The sequence below is a fragment of the Protopterus annectens genome, chromosome 1.part1, assembly GCF_019279795.1.
Source record: "Protopterus annectens isolate FY-2018-M chromosome 1.part1, PAN1.0, whole genome shotgun sequence".
Classification (NCBI taxonomy): domain Eukaryota; kingdom Metazoa; phylum Chordata; order Ceratodontiformes; family Protopteridae; genus Protopterus; species Protopterus annectens.
The window spans coordinates 1,357,348,642-1,357,367,790 of NC_056726.1; the positions used below are offsets into that span (position 1 = coordinate 1,357,348,642).

A 19,149-nucleotide genomic window follows, 5' to 3' on the forward strand; every position below is an offset into this window, starting at 1 on the left:
AGCAGCTACTTGGGTTGGCCATCACACGTTTGTTTCTCATTACAAGCTGGACATTTAGTCTAGGTCCAGGGCTTCCGTTGGCTCAACCTTGCTTCTGAATATTAAGCCAAACAGAGAAAACACCATTGGATATGAAAGTTATGTACTTACTACAACGATAGATCTGTGTTGTCTGTCTCAGTCTGGTTCAATCTTCCCGCCACTTCTGCCTACGCCATTTTAGCACATCTCTTTTTGTAAGAGTGGATTTCTTTCCTTTATTTGAGAAATTTTGTTTTGATGCTAGATTAAGATGGTACATATTCGACCTGAAGTGACTGTTGGGAAGTGGGAGGCTGTGGGCAGGGGAGGTGGAGCTCAGCGAGTTGAAGTCTTTAGGATTTGACCAGTGTCTGATCTGATAACCCACAGGTTGAACCAGATGGAGACTGACAATGTGGATCTATTTTTATGGTAAGTACATAACTATTATTTTCAGAATAAGCTTGTTCATTTTCCAAAAGTAAAGATCAGAAATGTATTATTTTAGAGCTGTATTTTCTAGACATTTTTATTTAAAGATGTATGTTTAACTTATAGTCTGAAAACTTTTTTTTTTTTTTGCTATAGAAATGCTATAAACATAGATACGTGTTAAAAAATCATATTGTGTTCGTTTATCTGACACTGCTGTGTGTGGGGGGTTTTTTTTTTTTTTGATGCACTAGAAATAATTTTCAGGTAAAAATGAAAAAAAAATTGCAGTTGTTGCTTGATTGCAGGGTATGACAGTAAACATTTTAGGGTGTTGAGATAGTCTTCATTTGTGTTTGTGCTGTGCAGTTTTGCTTTGATTTTTTTTTTTTTTTTGCTTTCTAGGTGGCTGGGCGCAAAGGTTTCCCACATGTAATTTATGCTCGTTTGTGGAGGTGGCCTGATCTTCACAAAAATGAACTAAAACATGTGAAATACTGTCAGTATGCTTTCGATCTTAAGTGTGACAGTGTCTGTGTGAACCCCTATCATTATGAACGTGTAGTTTCACCTGGCATTGGTAAGCATTAAATATTTTATTAGATTGGGCCATATTTAAAGATAAATCCTCAATATTTAATACTGGTATTGGATTATTCAAATTGTAGTAAGACTGTGACTGCAGAGTTAGTATTTGGATTTATAATGGTTAAATTGGGATGGACTTTTTCTTCCTGTGCTAACTGTAGTATCTCATTTAGGTTTTATGTTTGCTGTATTCACTGACAGCTAATTTTTAGTTCATTGCTGGATTTCAGCACTCTTCTGGTAAAATAGCAGATGTACTTCATTAGATGACTGTTGCAGTGTTTTTGACTTGTGGAATGTATTTTGCTCCAGGATACAGTTTGTCTGGTCAGTCTACAAAAGCTTAGGCCCCTTCGTCATGTACCATATGTCTGACCCATGCACAAGACTGTATGCTAGTGTATTTTAGAAATGTATGGTCCCACAAATCTTCAGAACTTACTTGCTGCCATTCTGTGAAGGAAGAGTTTATCTGCATTAATGTTCGTCAGCCGTACAGCCTGTTGTGGCTTCAAAACTTGTGGGCTGATAGGTACCCCATTGGGGGCCCTTCCTCTTTTTCTTTTCTGTGTAGGATAGTTTTCTTTTAGATGGTGTCTAAGAAAGGGAAAGACAACTGCAGTCAAACCAGTCCCTTGTAACGATAAGCGTTGAAGTGCCTTCTTTTTTGCATTAGACCATGAGCATAACCAGAAAGTGTGTTCCATCTGACAGTCTTTCATACCCAAGGCTTGTTTGCAGCTGTTCAGGTTCATTTAAACTTTATATGTAAAACAAAAGTTTTCAAGCATTGGCACACTAAACTGGCCTTTGAGTCATCTGCTTTGGATGACCCCATGACTCTGGAAAGAAATCTAAGGAAAAGGCCTAGAAAGAAATTTAAGAAGTTAAAAGAAGAGACAATTACCTGATAAGTCTTCATCCTTTAGTAAGTCAGAGTTGCATGTCTGAGTCAGTTGATCAGCCCTCAGACCTCCTGACTGTCAGTCCTGTTCCCACTGTCAGGATTCCCAGGCAGGCTGACATGTCTTATGGTGTCTGCATGTCTGGGCTGAAAAGATTGCCAACTCCGTCATGAAGGGAGATCCAAAGCTGATCTGCTGTGAGGGAACTAGGGGAATCCCACAAATCCTTGCCTGAGAAGACATCCTGTGGTCTTTAATGGAAGTGCATACAGGGTCCTTCTCAGTCTTTCTTTGGAGGTTGTACTTGTTCCATCCCCTAGAAACTCTTCACAGGAGTGGTTCATTTTCCTCAAGGTCTTTTTAAAGCCCTTTGGCTGTGTTGCCCGTAACAGTTTCCCATTTCCTCTGTTGCCATTTCTCATAAAAGCAATTCTTCACAAACTATTCTGTTGTAGCAGTGAATCTGGAAGTGGATGATGCTTGCCTTATGATGCACTTTTGGTAATGCTATTTATAAGATGATGGAAAACCTTAAATGGAAGGATAAGCAGGTATCTGATTCCTAGAAAGGGTATTATGAACTTTTGCTTATGGGTGCATCGAAACCTTCTGTCCTACCTGTGCTAGCGGCTTTGGAAAATATCTTATGTGCTTCTATGCCTGAATCCCAGTAGCCTACTCTTAAAACAGACACGTTTTACCATGTTGCTGATGCTTATATATACTTGGGGGGTAGGGTACTACTACTACTAACCATTTACTGGTTTATGTAGAATCAGATAAAACTTCCAAATCCACACCTTACCATATGACAAAGATAGCAGGGCTGTGGACAGATCGGGTAGCAAATGTGTAGATTTTCTTACCGTGTCTTTACATGCCGTTAATTACTAGACTCGTGACCACATATATGCTTTCTATATTCGATAATGTGTTTAAATGTATTTATAACATACTGACTCGGACACAAAGTTCTTTCTCCAGGAAATGTTTAATTCAGCCTTTCAAGTGACAAGGAATTCTGTCAAGTATAGTCTTGACACTGTTGATGCTTCTTTCAGAGCACTTGCTTTCTGGATGTATCCTCAAAAAGTATGCCTGGGTCTGGCTACTTTCTCTTTACCTGATGATGTAAAATCAAAGCTACTTTCGATGTACCTTTGGATAAAGGTAACCTGTTTGGTTCCTCTTCTGCTGAGATTTTCCAGAAACTAGAAGAAACATTTATTTATTTATTGACAGTTGTAAACTGGGTTGGTCCAACTGGGCTTGTGGCCCGTTTTCAGTGGAGACCTGAGGAGAAAAGCTCCAGTTATAAATAATTTACAGTATATAAAAATTTCACAATCAAAGAATTACATAAATTTGAAATACGACAGGTCAGAGATACAAAGTAGAAAGCATGCACATGCAATATACACACACAATGTTTTTCAAAGATAGATATAGATTTACATAAGAATTAAATCCTTCAGTATTGCTGGTATTCTTGATTGGATTTAGCAGGTAACCACCAAGTAGGCTACTAGGTGAATGAGGAAAGATTATTTTAGATAAATATACAGGGGTATGGGGTGTTAGATTGGGCCATGACATGGGCAAGTCTTGGTGTTAAGTAGATGTTTAGTTTGAGTTCTTTTTTAAAGTGTGATGGGTGGGTAATGGAACGTATGTCTAAGGGAAGTTGGTTCCAAGCTTAGGCTACAGAGCATTTATATAGAAGTTTGCCTACATTTTTGTTTGGTTGGTAGATAACTAGAAGTTTCTGGTTAGAGGTGCGGAGGTTCCGAGGTGGGAAATAGGTGGAGACCATGGATGAGAGAGCGGGACAGGAAGAAGGTTTGCATAGAATAGAGTATAACATTTGAAATTGTGGTAGAAGGAGTTGTTGAGGGAGTTCAAGCCATTGGAGAGAGTTTAGGGCCAGGCAGTGGTGTGAGTTGTATGGAGAGTTTGTAATATATCTGGCTATTTTATGATATATTTGTTGAAGTTTGTTAAAGGTTGTTGCCTGAATGTTGGTTAGAACTGGGGCAGCATATAGGAGGGAAGGGGAGGAGGAGCACCTGTGCTAGGGAGAGTCTAGCATTAGAAGTTGCGGTATAGCAGACCTAGTTTCTGGTGTGTTTTCTTTTATGCATTGGAGTATGTGTAGTTTGAATTTATGTTCATCAATGATGACTCCTAGGAGTTTTGTGGGGGTTTCAGATTTAATGATTGTATTGTTGGAGGATGTAATAGCAAAGGTAGATTTATGGTGAGAAAGAGAATGGGGGAGAAAGAGTAAGAGTTTGGTCTTTTTAGGGTTAAAGATGAGTAGATTGTCAGACAACCACTTTTCAGTGGATAGAAGGGTGTGTTGGGTTAGGGTATGGAGTTCAGAGATACTACTGCAGATGGAGCTGAGAGTTAAGTCGTCAGCGTATTGGATGAGGGAGGATTGTTTACAAGACATATAAAGTTCAATAGTGATGATGTTAACCAGCAGGGGGACCCAAGATGAAACCTTGTGATGTCCTTTTGTTCACATGTTGCAGTATTCATATCATAACCATAGGGAGGTTGCTGCCTGCAGCGTCGACATCTGGCCAGTATACCAAAGTCTTGCTTCAGGAGGGTACGTGTGACATTGTGTGCCAGGGCCATAAAGCGATGTTGGGTATGAAAGTGACATCTGCATGTACCCTCTTCAGAATTTTTCTGCCGCAGTGAACGTCAGACTCCTGTTCATCAGTTCGGGAAGCAGATTGCTAATTCAGATGACCGCTACAAATGACTGCTACATATAAGTACCCTGTGGGGGTTTTCATTATCCTTTTTGGTTATTGCCAATACATACATGTCCACTAGGAAGGGGAAGTGTGCTTGTGGGAGACAATTTCCTCACAAGGGCTTGCACGATAAGTGCGTATTCTGTTTAGGCGAGGCCCACGATTATACGTCCTGCTCCATTTGCAAATCATTCGTCCCAAAAACTTTTTGCAGCTGTCTGGTGGCGCTTAAACCTGACTTGGAAAATCAGAGGCTCCAACATCTTGTGCTTGGTATGGAGACAGGAGCAGACCAATCCGAAGAGCCTCCATGGAAGAAGGCCAAGAAAACCAGGCCTGATTCCCATTCTGCGTGTCAGGGGAGATTCTTGAGACTGATGAAAGCCCAGGATCTCTTCAGACCTCTCTTTCCTTTCTAGTCCAGCTTCCATCATGGTTCTGGGCCTAGTAAGGAAACAGAGGTCTGAAGAAATCTGTTTCCTTACTAGTACAGCTTCCAGAAACACCGAGTATGTCCGGTGAGGCAAACCAGTCATCAGATCCTGATGGCAGAGGAGAACCAAGACTCAGTCAGAGGGCCCTGCTCTTGCTCTTCCATCAACCCAGACATCAGCTCCCTCTCTTTCTCTACCATCTATCCCCCATGAAGAGAAAAACGAAAGTAAAACACACAAACGAATCCTGTCCCAGGATGGGAAGCTTTTTTCTCAGAGCCTGTTTAAGGCATTCCAGGCCCTACAGAGACAACAACAATCTACTGTTTCTTCTACAGGGCCCCCTTCACTTGCATCAGAGGAGGATCTCTCCTCAGATGAAGATTCTGTGACCTATGAATCTCAAAATTGATTCACCCAAGGATTTCATTACCCCAGAGGAAGAGGATCCCATCACCGCAGAGTCTCCTGGGGAAGAATTCACCTTTGGTGATACCATCTCCCTCATGAGGGAACAGTTTAAGTGGCAGGCCTCAGAGGTCTCAGTAAGAAAACGTATTGTGACTTGCTTCAAATGGAGCAGCCATCCCCTTCAGCTGTGCCTCCCTTGCTCCCTGCCTTCCAGGATGCTTTTTTAGCTGCCTCTCAGGCACCAGGCTCACAGCCCCAGCCTCTAAATGTCCTGACCATTTTTATAAGGTCCCACAGTTCCTTTTTAGAAACCCACCAGCAGACCCTGCTGTTGTTGCAGTCTCTGCAGATAAAACATCCAGACAATTGCCTTCTACTGCCTTCTATCTTACTGATAGATGGTAAATTTATGGATAGTCTAGGGAAAAAGGTGTATATCTATTCTAGTCTTGCTATAAGAGCCTTGAACTACCAAACCCACATGGCTAAGTATGTCCTGGACACACTTGCCAAGGCTTCTACCCTACTTTCAGAGGCACCCTAATCCAATATTAAAACTCAGATGAACAACCTACTCTCAACAGCATCCCAAGTAACTAGGCACTTCAAGTGCAGTTACGATGCTGTGGAAGCATTATCCAAATCAGCTGCTTCTGGCTCAGTTCTAAGGCGATACTCCTGGCTAAGACTTCAGCCTCTACCCTTAGATGTACAAACAAAACTTCTGGATGTCCCCTGGACAATAAACTCCTGTTTGGCCAGGCCTCAGCTGAACTTCTTAAATCCCTTCAAGAGAAGGGAAAAGAACTGCAAAACCTGAAACACTTGCTGGTATCTCCTATTCCCAGATACCACAGAAACTACCCACAACTTCCTTTGTCAGGAGGCAATCCTCCCACATGGCTCCTCAGACAAAGGGACTCAGGCAGCCAAGGAAAACCTTTGCCCCCAGATTTCCCTCCACTCCTGCCACTCCCCCCTTTCAGAGACAGTCTGATCAAGGCAGACCACCTCCTCTGTGACTTAACTTTGGAAAATCAAAACATCCCATTGTCCCTTCGCTTCACCCTCTCCCTGCCCTCCTGGTGGAAGATTACAACAGAAAAATGGGTACTTTCCATCATTCAAAGGGGTTACTTTATGCTACCCCCCCCCCTTCCAGGGAATTCCTCAACCACCAGCAAACCAAGTCCACCTCTTCCTCACTATCATTCTACAACTTCTGGCACAAGGCACCATAGAACAAATAGCACCCATCCCAAGAAACAAAGGATTTTATTTAAGAATGCTTCTGGTACCAAGGAAAGACAGTCCATGGAGACCAATTCTGGATTTATCTTTCCTAAACCTGTTTCTCAAGGTACCCACCTTCAAAATGATCACCATACCTTTGTTCCTGCCACTCATTCCCACTCAGGCCTTCATGGTAGCCATAGATTTGAAGGATGCCTACATCCACATACATATCCTCCCAGACTACAGGAAATTCCTTTGCTTTGCAGTAGGTTCCTGGCATTTTCAGTTTTCTGTCTTGCCCTTTGCACTCTCCACAGGCCCTTGAGTGTTCACAATGTCTAGCGCCTTTCATTGCTCACTGTAGAACACAGGTATACAGATATACCCATACCTAGATGGACCTGATGGTTCTTCATCAAGAACACCAAGTCCTCCAAGAGCACCTAAGACAGGTGATCTACATCTTGACCCATCTAGGGTTCACTGTAAACAACGAAAAGTCTCATCTGCAACCCACACAAGACATGGTTTTCTTGGGATGCAGAATCAGAACAGACCTAATGAAAGTCTTTATCCCAGAACAAGAACCCTGGATCTTGGCACATACTTCAACAAACTCGCCAATTTCACTTCATTGCCAGCACGAGAATTCCTAAGGATGCTAGGACACATGGCTTCCCTAATACCCATGTTGTCCCTCACAAGACTCCACATGAGAAAGATCTAGTGGATCTTGAAGAACTTATGGAGCCAGAATACCCATCCCCTGTTCACTCCTCTTCCCCTTCTCCAATGTGTGAAGAGAGAAATCCAGTGGTGGATCTCTGCCATCCATCACGACCAGGGAATCCTAATACAGGTACCTGCCCATCAGCAAGAATTCACCACAGACTCATCAGACTTGAGTTAGAGTGCAGTGCTACAGATGAACCTAAGGCAGAGCACGGTGCAGGGGAAATGGCCCACACTAAGACTGAAGGACCACATCTGTGTCAAAGAAATGAGGGCACTCCACCTAGCTCTACAAACTTTCAAAACAGCCCTACTTCCAGGGACTCTCAAAGTGATCACAGACAGCATGACTGTCGTGGTACATAAACGGGGGGGGGGGGGGGCGACAAGATCCTACCCCCTTTGCAGCTTAGCCATCAAAATCTGGACTTTAGCAACAACTCTTAACATCCATCTACTAACAGTTTATATTCCCTCTACACAGAATGTCATGACAGACTAAGTAGAACTTCAGCTCCCTCTCTCGAATAGATGCTTCACAGAGACGTATTCCTACATCTTATACACAGGTGGGGTATTCCACAAGTAGATCTGTTTGCCTCCTCCCAGAACAAACAGATGCCCAAATTTTGCACAAGCGTCCTGCTTCCACAAACTTGGAAAGTGGGCGCCTTCTCCTTTCCTTGGGGGGGGGGGCGTGCATTTCTATGCCTTCCCACCTTTCACACTGATTCAGAAAGTTGTCCTCAAAATCCAGGAGGACAACCCAAATGTCCTGTTGGTGAACCCCTACTGGCCAAGACAGCATTGGTTTCTCTTTCTCTGTCTACTAGCCAAGGGCAATCGCCACAGGTTACCCTGCCAAATAGACTTGCTCACACAGAACAGGGGATCCCTATTACACCCTCAGGTGAACAACTTAAAGCTGACCTTATGGGTGATAGGGTACTAATCCCCTTTGGGCACCTAAAGTCAGAGGACATACTCAATGTCCTGCAGGAGCCCAAGAAACCTAGCACCAGGAGAAATTACATTTCTAAATGGAAAAGATTATCCAGGTGGTGTCAGAGGAAAAGATAGGACCCTATGACTATTCCTGTTCCCTTGGTCCTTTCCTATTTGTGTGGGCTCCTTCACTCAGGACTAACCTACTCATCAGTCTAAGTCCATTTATCTGCCATCTCTGCCTGTTTGCCCATGTTACCACCGCTGGCTTCCAGATTGGAGGCCAAGGTGTTTCTGAAAGGAGTTCTTCATATCAGGCCCCCCGGAAAGCCTATCCTTCCACCATGGGACCTGAATTTTGTATTAGAAAAATTAACACTCCCACCTTTTGAACCAGCACATTCAGTAACCCTAAAACTGTGCACCCTTAAAACGGTCCTACTAGTGGCCCTTACCTCTGCCAGGAGAGTGTCAGAGATACAAGCCCTTATGGTCATCCCTCCTTACCTCATTTTCCACAAGGACAGAGTTGCCCTCAGGACTAATCCCTTCTTCATGCCTAGGTGGTTAATGAACTTTCATTAAACCAAACCATCAAGCTTCCCGTTTTTTACCCTAACCCCCAAAATGCCTCTGAGAGGACACTGCACTGTCTAGATGTACACAGGCAACTGATGTATTACTTAGACAAGACAAAATCCTATTAGAAAATCTGATCCGCTTTCATTTCCTTACATCCTAGGGCTCTAGGGAAGGCAGTCACCAAACAAATCATTTCCGCATGGATCTCAAAATCCATTGGAATGTGTTATTCCGCTCATGGTAAAACCTTACAGGACCATGTCAAATCGCACTCCACCAGGGCAGCTGCTTCCTCAGCTGCTTTGTCCAATGGGGTTGACTTTGCCTCAGTTCTAGAAGCTGCCACTTGGGCACCAGTACACACCTTTACCAAACATTACAAGGTGGACCTAGCCTCTAGGGCTAGATCTGGGTTCACCAGGTTCATTCTTCAGGGTCTCATTGACCAAGGTCCCCAGTCCTCCTCCCAGGTTCATACCTAAATGCTTTGGCACTCTCCCTACGGTTATGAATACTGCAACATGTGAATAGGAGGACATAGAATAGTTGTGTAAAAACGTACATAACCTTAGATGTCCTTCTCTTCCATGTTGCAGTATTCAATCCCTCCCTTCCTGCCCCCTGTTGCTCACCTGTCTATTATAGCTTGCTTGCCTGTGGGCACATTGTCATCTTGCCTTCCTTTTGACTTCTTCACTAATCTCAGCTTACCAAGTACCCTTATTCTAGTACACATGTGAGTCTGTAGGGTCTACCAACCTTGACCCTCCTTAAACCTCCAAGAGTACTACTGTATGCGGCAGTCCATTCTGAAGAGTGTACGTGCAGACGTCCCTTTTATACCCTACGTCTCTTTATGGCCCTGGCGCAGGATGTCACACGTACACTCCTGAGGCAAGACTTTGGTATACTGGCTGGATGTCAGCACTGCAGGCAGCAATCTCCCTACGTTTATGAATACTGCAGCATGGAAGAGAAGGACATCTAAGGTTATGGTAAGTTCTTCCACAACTATTCTATACTCTGGTTGGGACTGGAATGAAGGGAGAGCAGCATGAGAGCCATCTGACAGATTGTGGCGTACTGGAGAGATAGCTAGAGAAGCAGGCAAGGGAGGTAGCAGATAAGTTCACATTTGCAAGTTTAGATAAGAGTATGGGGTGAGAGACAGTGTTGAAAGCTTTGGAAAGGTCAAGGAAGAGACGAGATGTGAGTTGATTATCTTGGGCCTTGACGATAGCATGAGTGAACGGTTGGAGGGCAGTAGTTCTGCTGTGGTTAGGCTGGAAACCATGCTTAGTGCAAGTGAGAAGGTTATGCTGGAGAGGGTAGTTGAGAAGCTGTGAGTGAATGCATTTTTCGAGTATGTTAGAGAGGGGGGACAGGATGGTGATGGGATGGTAGTTAGATGGGTCAGTTGAGTTTCCTCCTTTATGCAGGGAGATAGTGAAGAAATATTTCTATAGGGTAGGGACAGTAGCTTCTTGAATTGATCTATTGATAACAATAGATACAGGATAGGCTATAGATTCAGCAAGTTTGAGGAAGGTAGAAGGTAGGTAGTCAGTTGAAGGAGAGCAGGGTTTGAGCTTCAGAAGAGATTTAATGTACAAAGTGGGAACAGGGTGAAAGGAGAAAAGGTTTTTGTTGAGTGTGTTGGAAGGGGTTGGGGGGAGTGGTAGTGTTAGAATTGGAGGGTGTGCGTTTTTGGATTGTGTCAATAAAGTGTTTATTGAGTAAGGTAGCGGTTTCCTGAGGAGATTTATTAGGGTAAGGGGGAGGGTTGGAGGGACAACTTGGAGAAAGAATATTTTAAGAGTAGACCAAAACTTACAAGGGTTGGATTTGCTATTGAGTTGTGCAGAGTTATAGTAGGACTTTTTGTCCTTATTAATTTGTTTTGTAACAAGATTTTGTAGTTTTCTGTAATTATGTAGCAGGCGAAGTTCTTTTGTTTTAACCCAGGCTTTCTAAGCATCATCTCTTTTTTGTATAAGGGATTTAGTGTTCTTGGAAAGCCAGGGAGCATAATTTGATTTTATTTTAATTTTCCTGAAGGGAGCAAGTGAGTTGAGGGTATTCAGGAAAATGCTATTGAACTTACTAACTGCATCATCGAGAGGGATTTGCCTAAGGATTAACCAGTCAGTAGTAAATAGCATGTAGTTGAATAGGGAGATATTAAAGTTAGAGAGTTTATGACAGTCTCTGTAAAGGTGGGGTTTGGGTGGAGTGTCTTAAGATAGAGTTGGGGAGATGATCATTTAGGGAGTCTGGTAGGGTAGTGGTGCTATGGTAGTGGTGGGGGGAGTTAGTGAGAATCCAGTCAATGGTGGAGCTGGATGATGAGTTTTTATGGAGGTGGGTGGAGGATGTTATCAGCTGATGGAAACCCTGTAGGTTGATACTGAATTGTGGTGAGTCATTTGTAAGTTTGGACCAGTCTATATTGACATCTCTTAGGATGAGGGTTTCATAAGGTATGTTGTGGGAAAATCAGGATAGGATATTTTCTAGGATGGGTAAATTATTTCCAGGGGGATATAGATATAAACAATAGCAAATTTCTTGTGTGGGTTTTGGTGGCAATTTAGGATAAGTTCAGCAGGGTGGAAGTCAGGAATAGGGATGGTGACAGGTGAGAGGTTTAGGCCGTTGGAGTAGAGGATGGCTACGCCACCCCCTTTTTTTGGGAATCTGTCAGAATGGTAGATGTTATAGCCAGGTTGGGAGTATTTCACTGTTAGTGATGTGTGGCTTTAGCCAAGTTTCAGATAAGGAAAGAATGTGAGGGGTGATGTGGGCTGTCCAGGTGTGCAGCTCAGTGATTTTGTTAGTTAGGCTTTGGATATTTAGTGAATATATAGTTAGGTGTTTATGTAGAGATGTGTTTTGACTATGAGGATGGGGATGGTGAGAAATTTGAGGAGAGGGGAAGGTGGAGAGAGGCTTGTGGGGTATGTGGCTGTGGGGAGAGGAAAGGGGGGTCTGGGTTGGGGTGGGTCTCCAGAGTGATGTAATTTATTGGTGACAAGTGTGAAAGGGAGTAATAGGTAAGAGATGTTTGTGTAATTTTGGCTTGGATTTGCAGGTAGTTGGGAGCTTCTGAAGTATAGTTAGTTTATGAAGATAGGTGGTAGAGAAGTTGAAGAGAATTGGGAGATAAAGGAGGAAGTTGTTGGAAAAGTGTCATAGGTGCAGGAAGTTGTTGGAAGAGCGTCATAGGTGCAGGTGGTAGGGGAACATGTATGTGGGTGAGAAAGTTAGGAGTGATAAAAGGTTAGAGCAGAGAGAAATAGGAGGATTGTAGTAGTAAAGAGAAGATGTTGCATATTAGTGTGTGTGTAGGGAAGTAATAATACAAGGTTTTAAACGGCTGTTTTCCTCCATCCATAAGTTTCAAAAGCACTATTCCTCCAAGTCTGGACAATTTTTTCACAAGTCTTAAAAACCTCAACAGAAAGGAAATACATTTTCAAAAAAGAAATAAGGTAAACCCAGGTCTGATTTCAAATGTTCCAAGGATCCTTTTCAGGCAAAAATACAAATTTCTGACCATCTTGCGTACATCGCTCTCAACCTCTTGACACAAAACATCTGGACAAAGCCCCAAAAATAGGTATAAATTTTAAATATTGCTCTTATAAGCTTAGAAAGTTACTAGAGTAAAATGTTTTCTGTTAACATGCATTTTCTGAAGGATATGAAGTTTGAAACTCAAATCCCCGTTATTGTACATTGAATTCAGCCCTCACTGATTTGCCACAAAAATCCAGAAGACCACAAATTTTTTGAGGAACAGACAAAAAACATGAAGCAAATGATGGACATTCTGCAAAAATCTGGACAATTGAGAGGTACTGTGAATATAAAAAGTGTCCACACCCCTGTTAAAATGCCAGGTTTTTGTGATATAAAAAATGAGACCACAATAAATCATTTCAAAAGTTTTCCCACCTTTATTGTGACCTAAAATGTGTACAGTTCAACTGAAAAACAAACAAATCTGTTAGGGGAAAAATATAAAAAAATAAAAAGTACAATAAGCTGGTTGCACAAGTGTGCACACCCTTAAGCTAATACTTTGTTGAAGCACCTTTTGATTTAATTACAACATTCAGTCTTCTTGGGTACACACTTGCCATCAATTAAAGAGACTCTGATTAACCCTAAATAAAGTTCAGCTGTCCTAATAGGATTTTCTTGACATTTGCTCAGTTGCCTGCTACAGCAAAAGCCATGGTTTGCAGAGAGCTTACAAAGCGTCAAAGAGATCTCATTGTTGACAGGTATCAGTCAGGAGAAGGGTACAAAACATTTCCACAGCATTGGATATACCATGCAACACAGTGAAGATAGTCATCAAAAAGTGGAGAAAATATGGGACAACAGTGATGTTGCAAAGAACTGGATGTCCCTCCAAAATTGATGAAAAGACGAGAAGGAAATTGGTTAGAGAAGCTGCCAAAAGACCTACAGGAACACTGAAGGAGCTGCAGGAATTTCTGGAAAGTACTGGATGTTCATCGTGCATACAGCTGCAGTAATCAGAGATGGGTTCTCTGCCGTCAGGCGGTCCCTCGGTCGGCCAAATTCCAAAGTCTAGGTCTGGCGTCGGTTGTTGTCGCTTTCTCTCCTGACGTCAGTGAGGCCGGAGTATATAAGACACAGCCGACGCCATGTTCCTCAGTCTTTTTTGCCGCGCGGTGCCCGAAGCAGAAGCATTAGCAGTTCGCAAGTGCCAGTCGGCCAGCTCCTGAATTACGGAAGTATTGAAAACCGAAGTCTTCATTAAAGCTAAGTACCCCGTTGGGGAAACTTTTCTTGCCTCAGACCGATGTCAGAAAAAGTTAATAATTGTATTTCTTGTGGGAAGCAAATACCGCGTAAGGATTTCCATTCCCTCTGCATACCTTGTTTAGGCCCAGACCACGACATCTCGGGCTGTCGCTTTTGCGCTACTTTCAATAAACGCACTATTAAGCGTCGGGCGGAGTTCGCCCAACACTATTTTGGTAAAGCCTTTGATTATAAAATGTCGTCGGATACTCCGACTACCGTTTTGTCCAAAAAACGCAAGGACAAGGACCGACACGCGAGGTCCGCGGTCCCCGCCGACACCACGCCAAAACAGGCTACACGTGGTCCGGTTCTCAGCGAGACGCCTTTGCAGTCCCTGACTACCGACTACACTCCTTTGGCGGTGTCCCCTGTACCCGAGACCGCTGGAACCTCGGCCCTTTCCCAGACTACAACCACCGAAGCCTTTGCTAATGTTGAGCCTACTAATGTGGACAGGTCCACTTCCACCCATGGTGTCTTTAGACCCTCATCTTCTTTTCCTATTAAGGCCTTTACTAAATCCAAAGCAGCCAGGCATCCCAAGAGGCTTGTTGCACAGGGCCCATCTCCAGGCCCCATGCCTAAAAAACAGATGCTTAAAATGGCTGAGGATTTAATTACTCTTATCAGGGGTTCTCAACCCCCTCCAGACAAGAGACCCAGAGTGGAGGAAGATTCTCCCTCTTCTGATCAGGGCTCCATTTTATCAGAACATTCTGATGTAGAGGAACACTCTTATTCCCCTTTTGAGAATTCGGATGCAGAGCAGTCCATTCCTTCTGCATCTCCTCCTGAGGATTTTTCCTTTGGGGAAACCTTGCACACTTTGAGGGAACACTTCCATTGGGAAGGCCAAGACTTTTCAGATTCCAAGAAAAGACTTAGGGAATTTCTTTTGTTACCTCAACACAGACCTCTGGCGATACCTCCTGTTTTGGACATACTTGATGATGTTTATTCAGAGGCTTGCCTTAACCCGGATTCTCTGCCTCCTGCACCAGTCAAACCTGATAGGTACTACAGAGTACCTAACTCTCACCAATTTCTCTTCAAAAGCCATAATGCTGACCCTGAAACCATTTCTCAGGGCCCCAAGGGATTTAAGGCCTCCACTGCCAAGAATCCACTTCCTGCCGAAAGAGTCAAGATCTTTAGAAAGGTGGGGAAAAAAGGTATATACCTCGGCCACCCTAGCCATGAGGGCCTTAAACTGTCAGTTTCATATGCTTAAACATCAACAGTTCCTGTTATCACAATTAAGGAATAAAATGTCTCAACCTGAACAACCAGATTTTAAGGAGTTGCAGGATATGCTGCATAGTGCAGAGCAAGTGGGTAAACACACCTTACAATGTGGTTATGATGCCCTAGAGGCCTCAAGTAGAGCGGCTGCTACAGGATCAGTCATTCGCAGACATGCCTGGCTTAGGGAACAAAACTTGCCTGATCATGTGAAAGCTAAACTTCTAGATGCTCCTTTACAAAAGGATGTGCTGTTTGGTACTAATGCTGTGGAGATATTACGGAAAATGGAAGAAAAAGCCAAATCTATGCAAACTGTCAAAGCTTTTTTACAGGTCCAACCACCACGCTTTAGCAGAAATTGGCCTTCAAAAAACTGGTCCTTTCCAGCCACTGACAAGCCCCAAAGAGGTAGATACAGACGCACAAGGGGCAGAGGGCAATCACAAGGATCATATAGAGGCCGACAATGGCAAACTCCAGCACCAAGAGGTGGCGAAGACAGTGCACAACAATACAGGAAACAAACCCAATGACTGCCTCATTTCCATGCCAAGCATGTCTCAGCTGGCAGCACCTTTGGGAGGAAAACTAGCATTATTTGCAAGAAATTGGCATATTGTCACAACAGACAAATGGATCCTGGACATTATAAACAGAGGCTACAAATTTCAATTCCACACTCTTCCAAAATGAGAGGCATGCCAAACCTGCCACACAATCAAAGGGCAGAGGCACAACTACAAATTTCAAAGCTCATAAGCATGAGAGCTATTCAAGAGGTACCTACTCACGAACAAGGTCAAGGTTTTTATTCAAGACTTTTTCTGGTACCAAGGAAAGGAACCGACTGGAGACCCATTTTGGACTTATCCATCCTAAACACATTTCTACTCGTACCAAAATTCAAGATGCTCACATTACAGCAACTTCTTCCCATGCTGGGCAAGGAGTTTTGGCTGGTAACACTGGACCTCAAGGAGGCATACCTGCATGTCCCAATCAGACAAAGCTGCAGAAGATACCTCAGATTTCTTGCAGGTTCAATCCACTATCAATTCTCTGCATTGCCCTTTGGCTTATCTACTGCGCCCAGAGTATTCACAAAGTGCCTGGTATCAGGGATTGCCTACTGCAGACTTCAAGGGATACAAATTTACCCTTATTTGGACGACTGCCTGATCCAAGCGGACAGCAAGCACATACTTCTGGAACATCTGGCATATGTAACACGGTTACTGCATTCTCTGGGATACACAATCATCAAAGAGAAATCCAGGCTAACTCCATCTCAGAAAATAACTTTCCTGGGTGCCAACTTGGACACAAACACCCAGATGGCCTATCTTACGCCAGAAAAACAGGGGCAACTAACACAGTACTTCAAAATACTAGCAAAATGTACCAGGCTTACTGCAAGGAAAATCCTGCAGGCTCTGGGTTTCATGGCATCTTGCATTCATTTAATCCCATGTGCAAAGCTGCATATGAGGAAACTTCAGTGGTACCTAAAAAACCTATGGTCTCAACACAGTCACAGTTTGGAAACAATAATACCAATAATTCCATGTTTGCAAAAGGAATTTCTATGGTGGGCCCAAGCATGTCAAGCAAACACAGGCCTCCCATTCTGCAAGCCTCAAGCAAAGCAAGTCATCACAACAGACGCCTCAGATTACGCCTGGGGGGCGCACATGACGGACAGGTGCATTCAGGGCAAATGGTCCCAAAAGGAAAAGCACCTTCACATCAATCAAAAAGAAATGCTAGTAGTAATAAATGCAATTACAGCTTTCAAGGACTTCCTGCATCCAGGACAATTACTGATAAGAACAGACAACACCACAGTAATGTGGTACATAAACAAACAAGGAGGAACACATTCATACCCCTTGTGCAGACTAGCCATGACTCTTTGGAACTTGGCTCTGGAATGGCAAATCGAACTTCAAGCACAGTACTTGCCAGGATTGGAAAACACACTGGCAGACAATCTAAGCAGAAATATGACAGATCCACACGAATGGAAGTTACATCCTCAGGTGTTTACAGAGGTAATCCAAGCGTGGGGGAGGCCAGACATAGATCTTTTTGCCTCCCACAGGAATCATCAATTGGAAAAGTTTTGTTCGAGGACCTTTCATCCAAAGGCCTGGAGAGTGGACGCCCTTTCATTCAGTTGGACAACATGGACAGTTTACGCATTCCCACCTCTGCCTCTTCTGCCCAAGGTGCTTTTGAAAGCAAGAGCAGACAGACCGAAGATGTTACTGATTGCTCCAGATTGGCCAAGGCAACACTGGTACCCACTCCTGAGGAGCCTAACACATACTCCTCCCTGGTCCCTGCCTCTAATGCCTCTTCTGCTGACTCAGCACAAAACTCTTAACAGTCAGCTGAAAACACTCAATCTCGCTGCATGGAAAATTACACCACAACTGACCTTACTCTCCAAGGAGGTGCAGGATGTCATTTTGGAGGCCAGAAGGCCATCTACTAGAAAAGCTTACTCTGCAAAATGGAAGCGGTTTTGGGAATGAGAAAAAAGGCCAGGACCCTAGAAAACTGAACTTGCCTCAGGTATTACAGTATGTAGCTGAGCTGCTGAACAGTGGACTATCATTTTCTTCCATAAAAATCCATGCCTCAGCCATTTCTGCAGAATTCAACACAGATCCTCCTTTATTTTCTCACCCACTCTTACGGCAGTTCCTCAGAGGGGCTAAGAATATAAGACCACCAAGGAAACAACCAATACCAGCCTGGGATCTTAATTACATACTAGAAAAATTAACATTGCCTCCTTTTGAACCAGCTGCCTCAACAGATTTGCTATATTTGTCCTGGAAAACAGCCTTCCTTCTGGCTATCACTTCAGCTCGTAGGGTTTCGGATCTACAGGCCCTCATGGCGGTGCAGCCCTTTCTCATTTTCCATCAGGACAGGGTTTCCCTTCGTACCAACCCGTCATTTATGCCTAAAGTGGTATCCAGGGTAGCTTTAAATCAAGTCATACACCTACCTACCTTTTACCCCAATCCTCAAAACAAAGGGGAAAGGCTGCTACACTCTTTAGACATCCATAGGCAGCTACGTTATTATTTGGACAGAACAAAGTCCTTCAGGAAATCAGAACAACTCTTTGTGTCCTATGCTGTAGGGGCTCAAGGGAAGCCAGTTACCAAGCAGACTATTTCAAAGTGGATAGGCCACTGCATACGTTTTTGTTATTCCTATCATGGGAAATCTGTTCCTACAGGTATCAGATCACACTCCACCAGGGCCACAGCTACCTCTACAGCCTTCCTCAGAGGAGTTCCTACCAAAGATATTTTGGAAGCAGCCACTTGGAGTTCTGTACATACCTTCACAAAACACTACCACCTGCCTTTATATTCCAGAACTAGAGCAGGCTTTGCCACTGCTGTGTTGCAGGGCATTCTGGCTCAACCCAGTTCCTCCTAGTACCTACCACCCTGTGCGTAGCTTTGGGACTCTACCCATCTGTGATTACTGCAGCTGTATGCACGATGAACATAGTACAGTTTTGTACCTACCATAAATGTAGATGTTCGAGTGCTAATACAGCTGCAGTACAGGTTTCCCTCCCTCCTTCCCCACTTGGTAAAGGCATGGGGCCTAACACCCTCTTCATACAACCTGAATGGGTTATCCTTCTATGGTTTATTTGCTTGCAACTACTGATTTTGGGTTTTATTGCATTGCTTGTATATACATATGAACATAATTTATGTATTGCCTTCCTTCTGGGGGCACCTGACATCTGGGGCAAGAAAGACTGAGGAACATGGCGTCGGCTGTGTCTTGTATACTCCGGCCTCACTGACGTCAGGAGAGAAAGCGACAACAACCGACGCCGGACCTAGACTTTGGAATTCGGCCGACCGAGGGACCGCCTGACGGCAGAGAACCCATCTGTGATTACTGCAGCTGTATTAGCACTCGAACATCTACATTTATGGTAGGTACAAAACTGTACTTTGTGTA

At 43.7% G+C, this 19,149-nt stretch overlaps 1 protein-coding gene across 1 annotated transcript in view; it reads left to right on the forward strand.

Moving 5' to 3' along the window:
• Positions 1 to 19,149, forward strand: part of SMAD4 (SMAD family member 4) — a 2,088,766-nt gene that overhangs the window by 441,768 nt on the left and 1,627,849 nt on the right. The window contains exon 3 of the mRNA XM_044082137.1: positions 859 to 1,033. Within this exon, the coding sequence (XP_043938072.1) occupies positions 859 to 1,033 (175 nt within the window). The remainder of the gene's footprint in view (positions 1 to 858; positions 1,034 to 19,149) is intronic.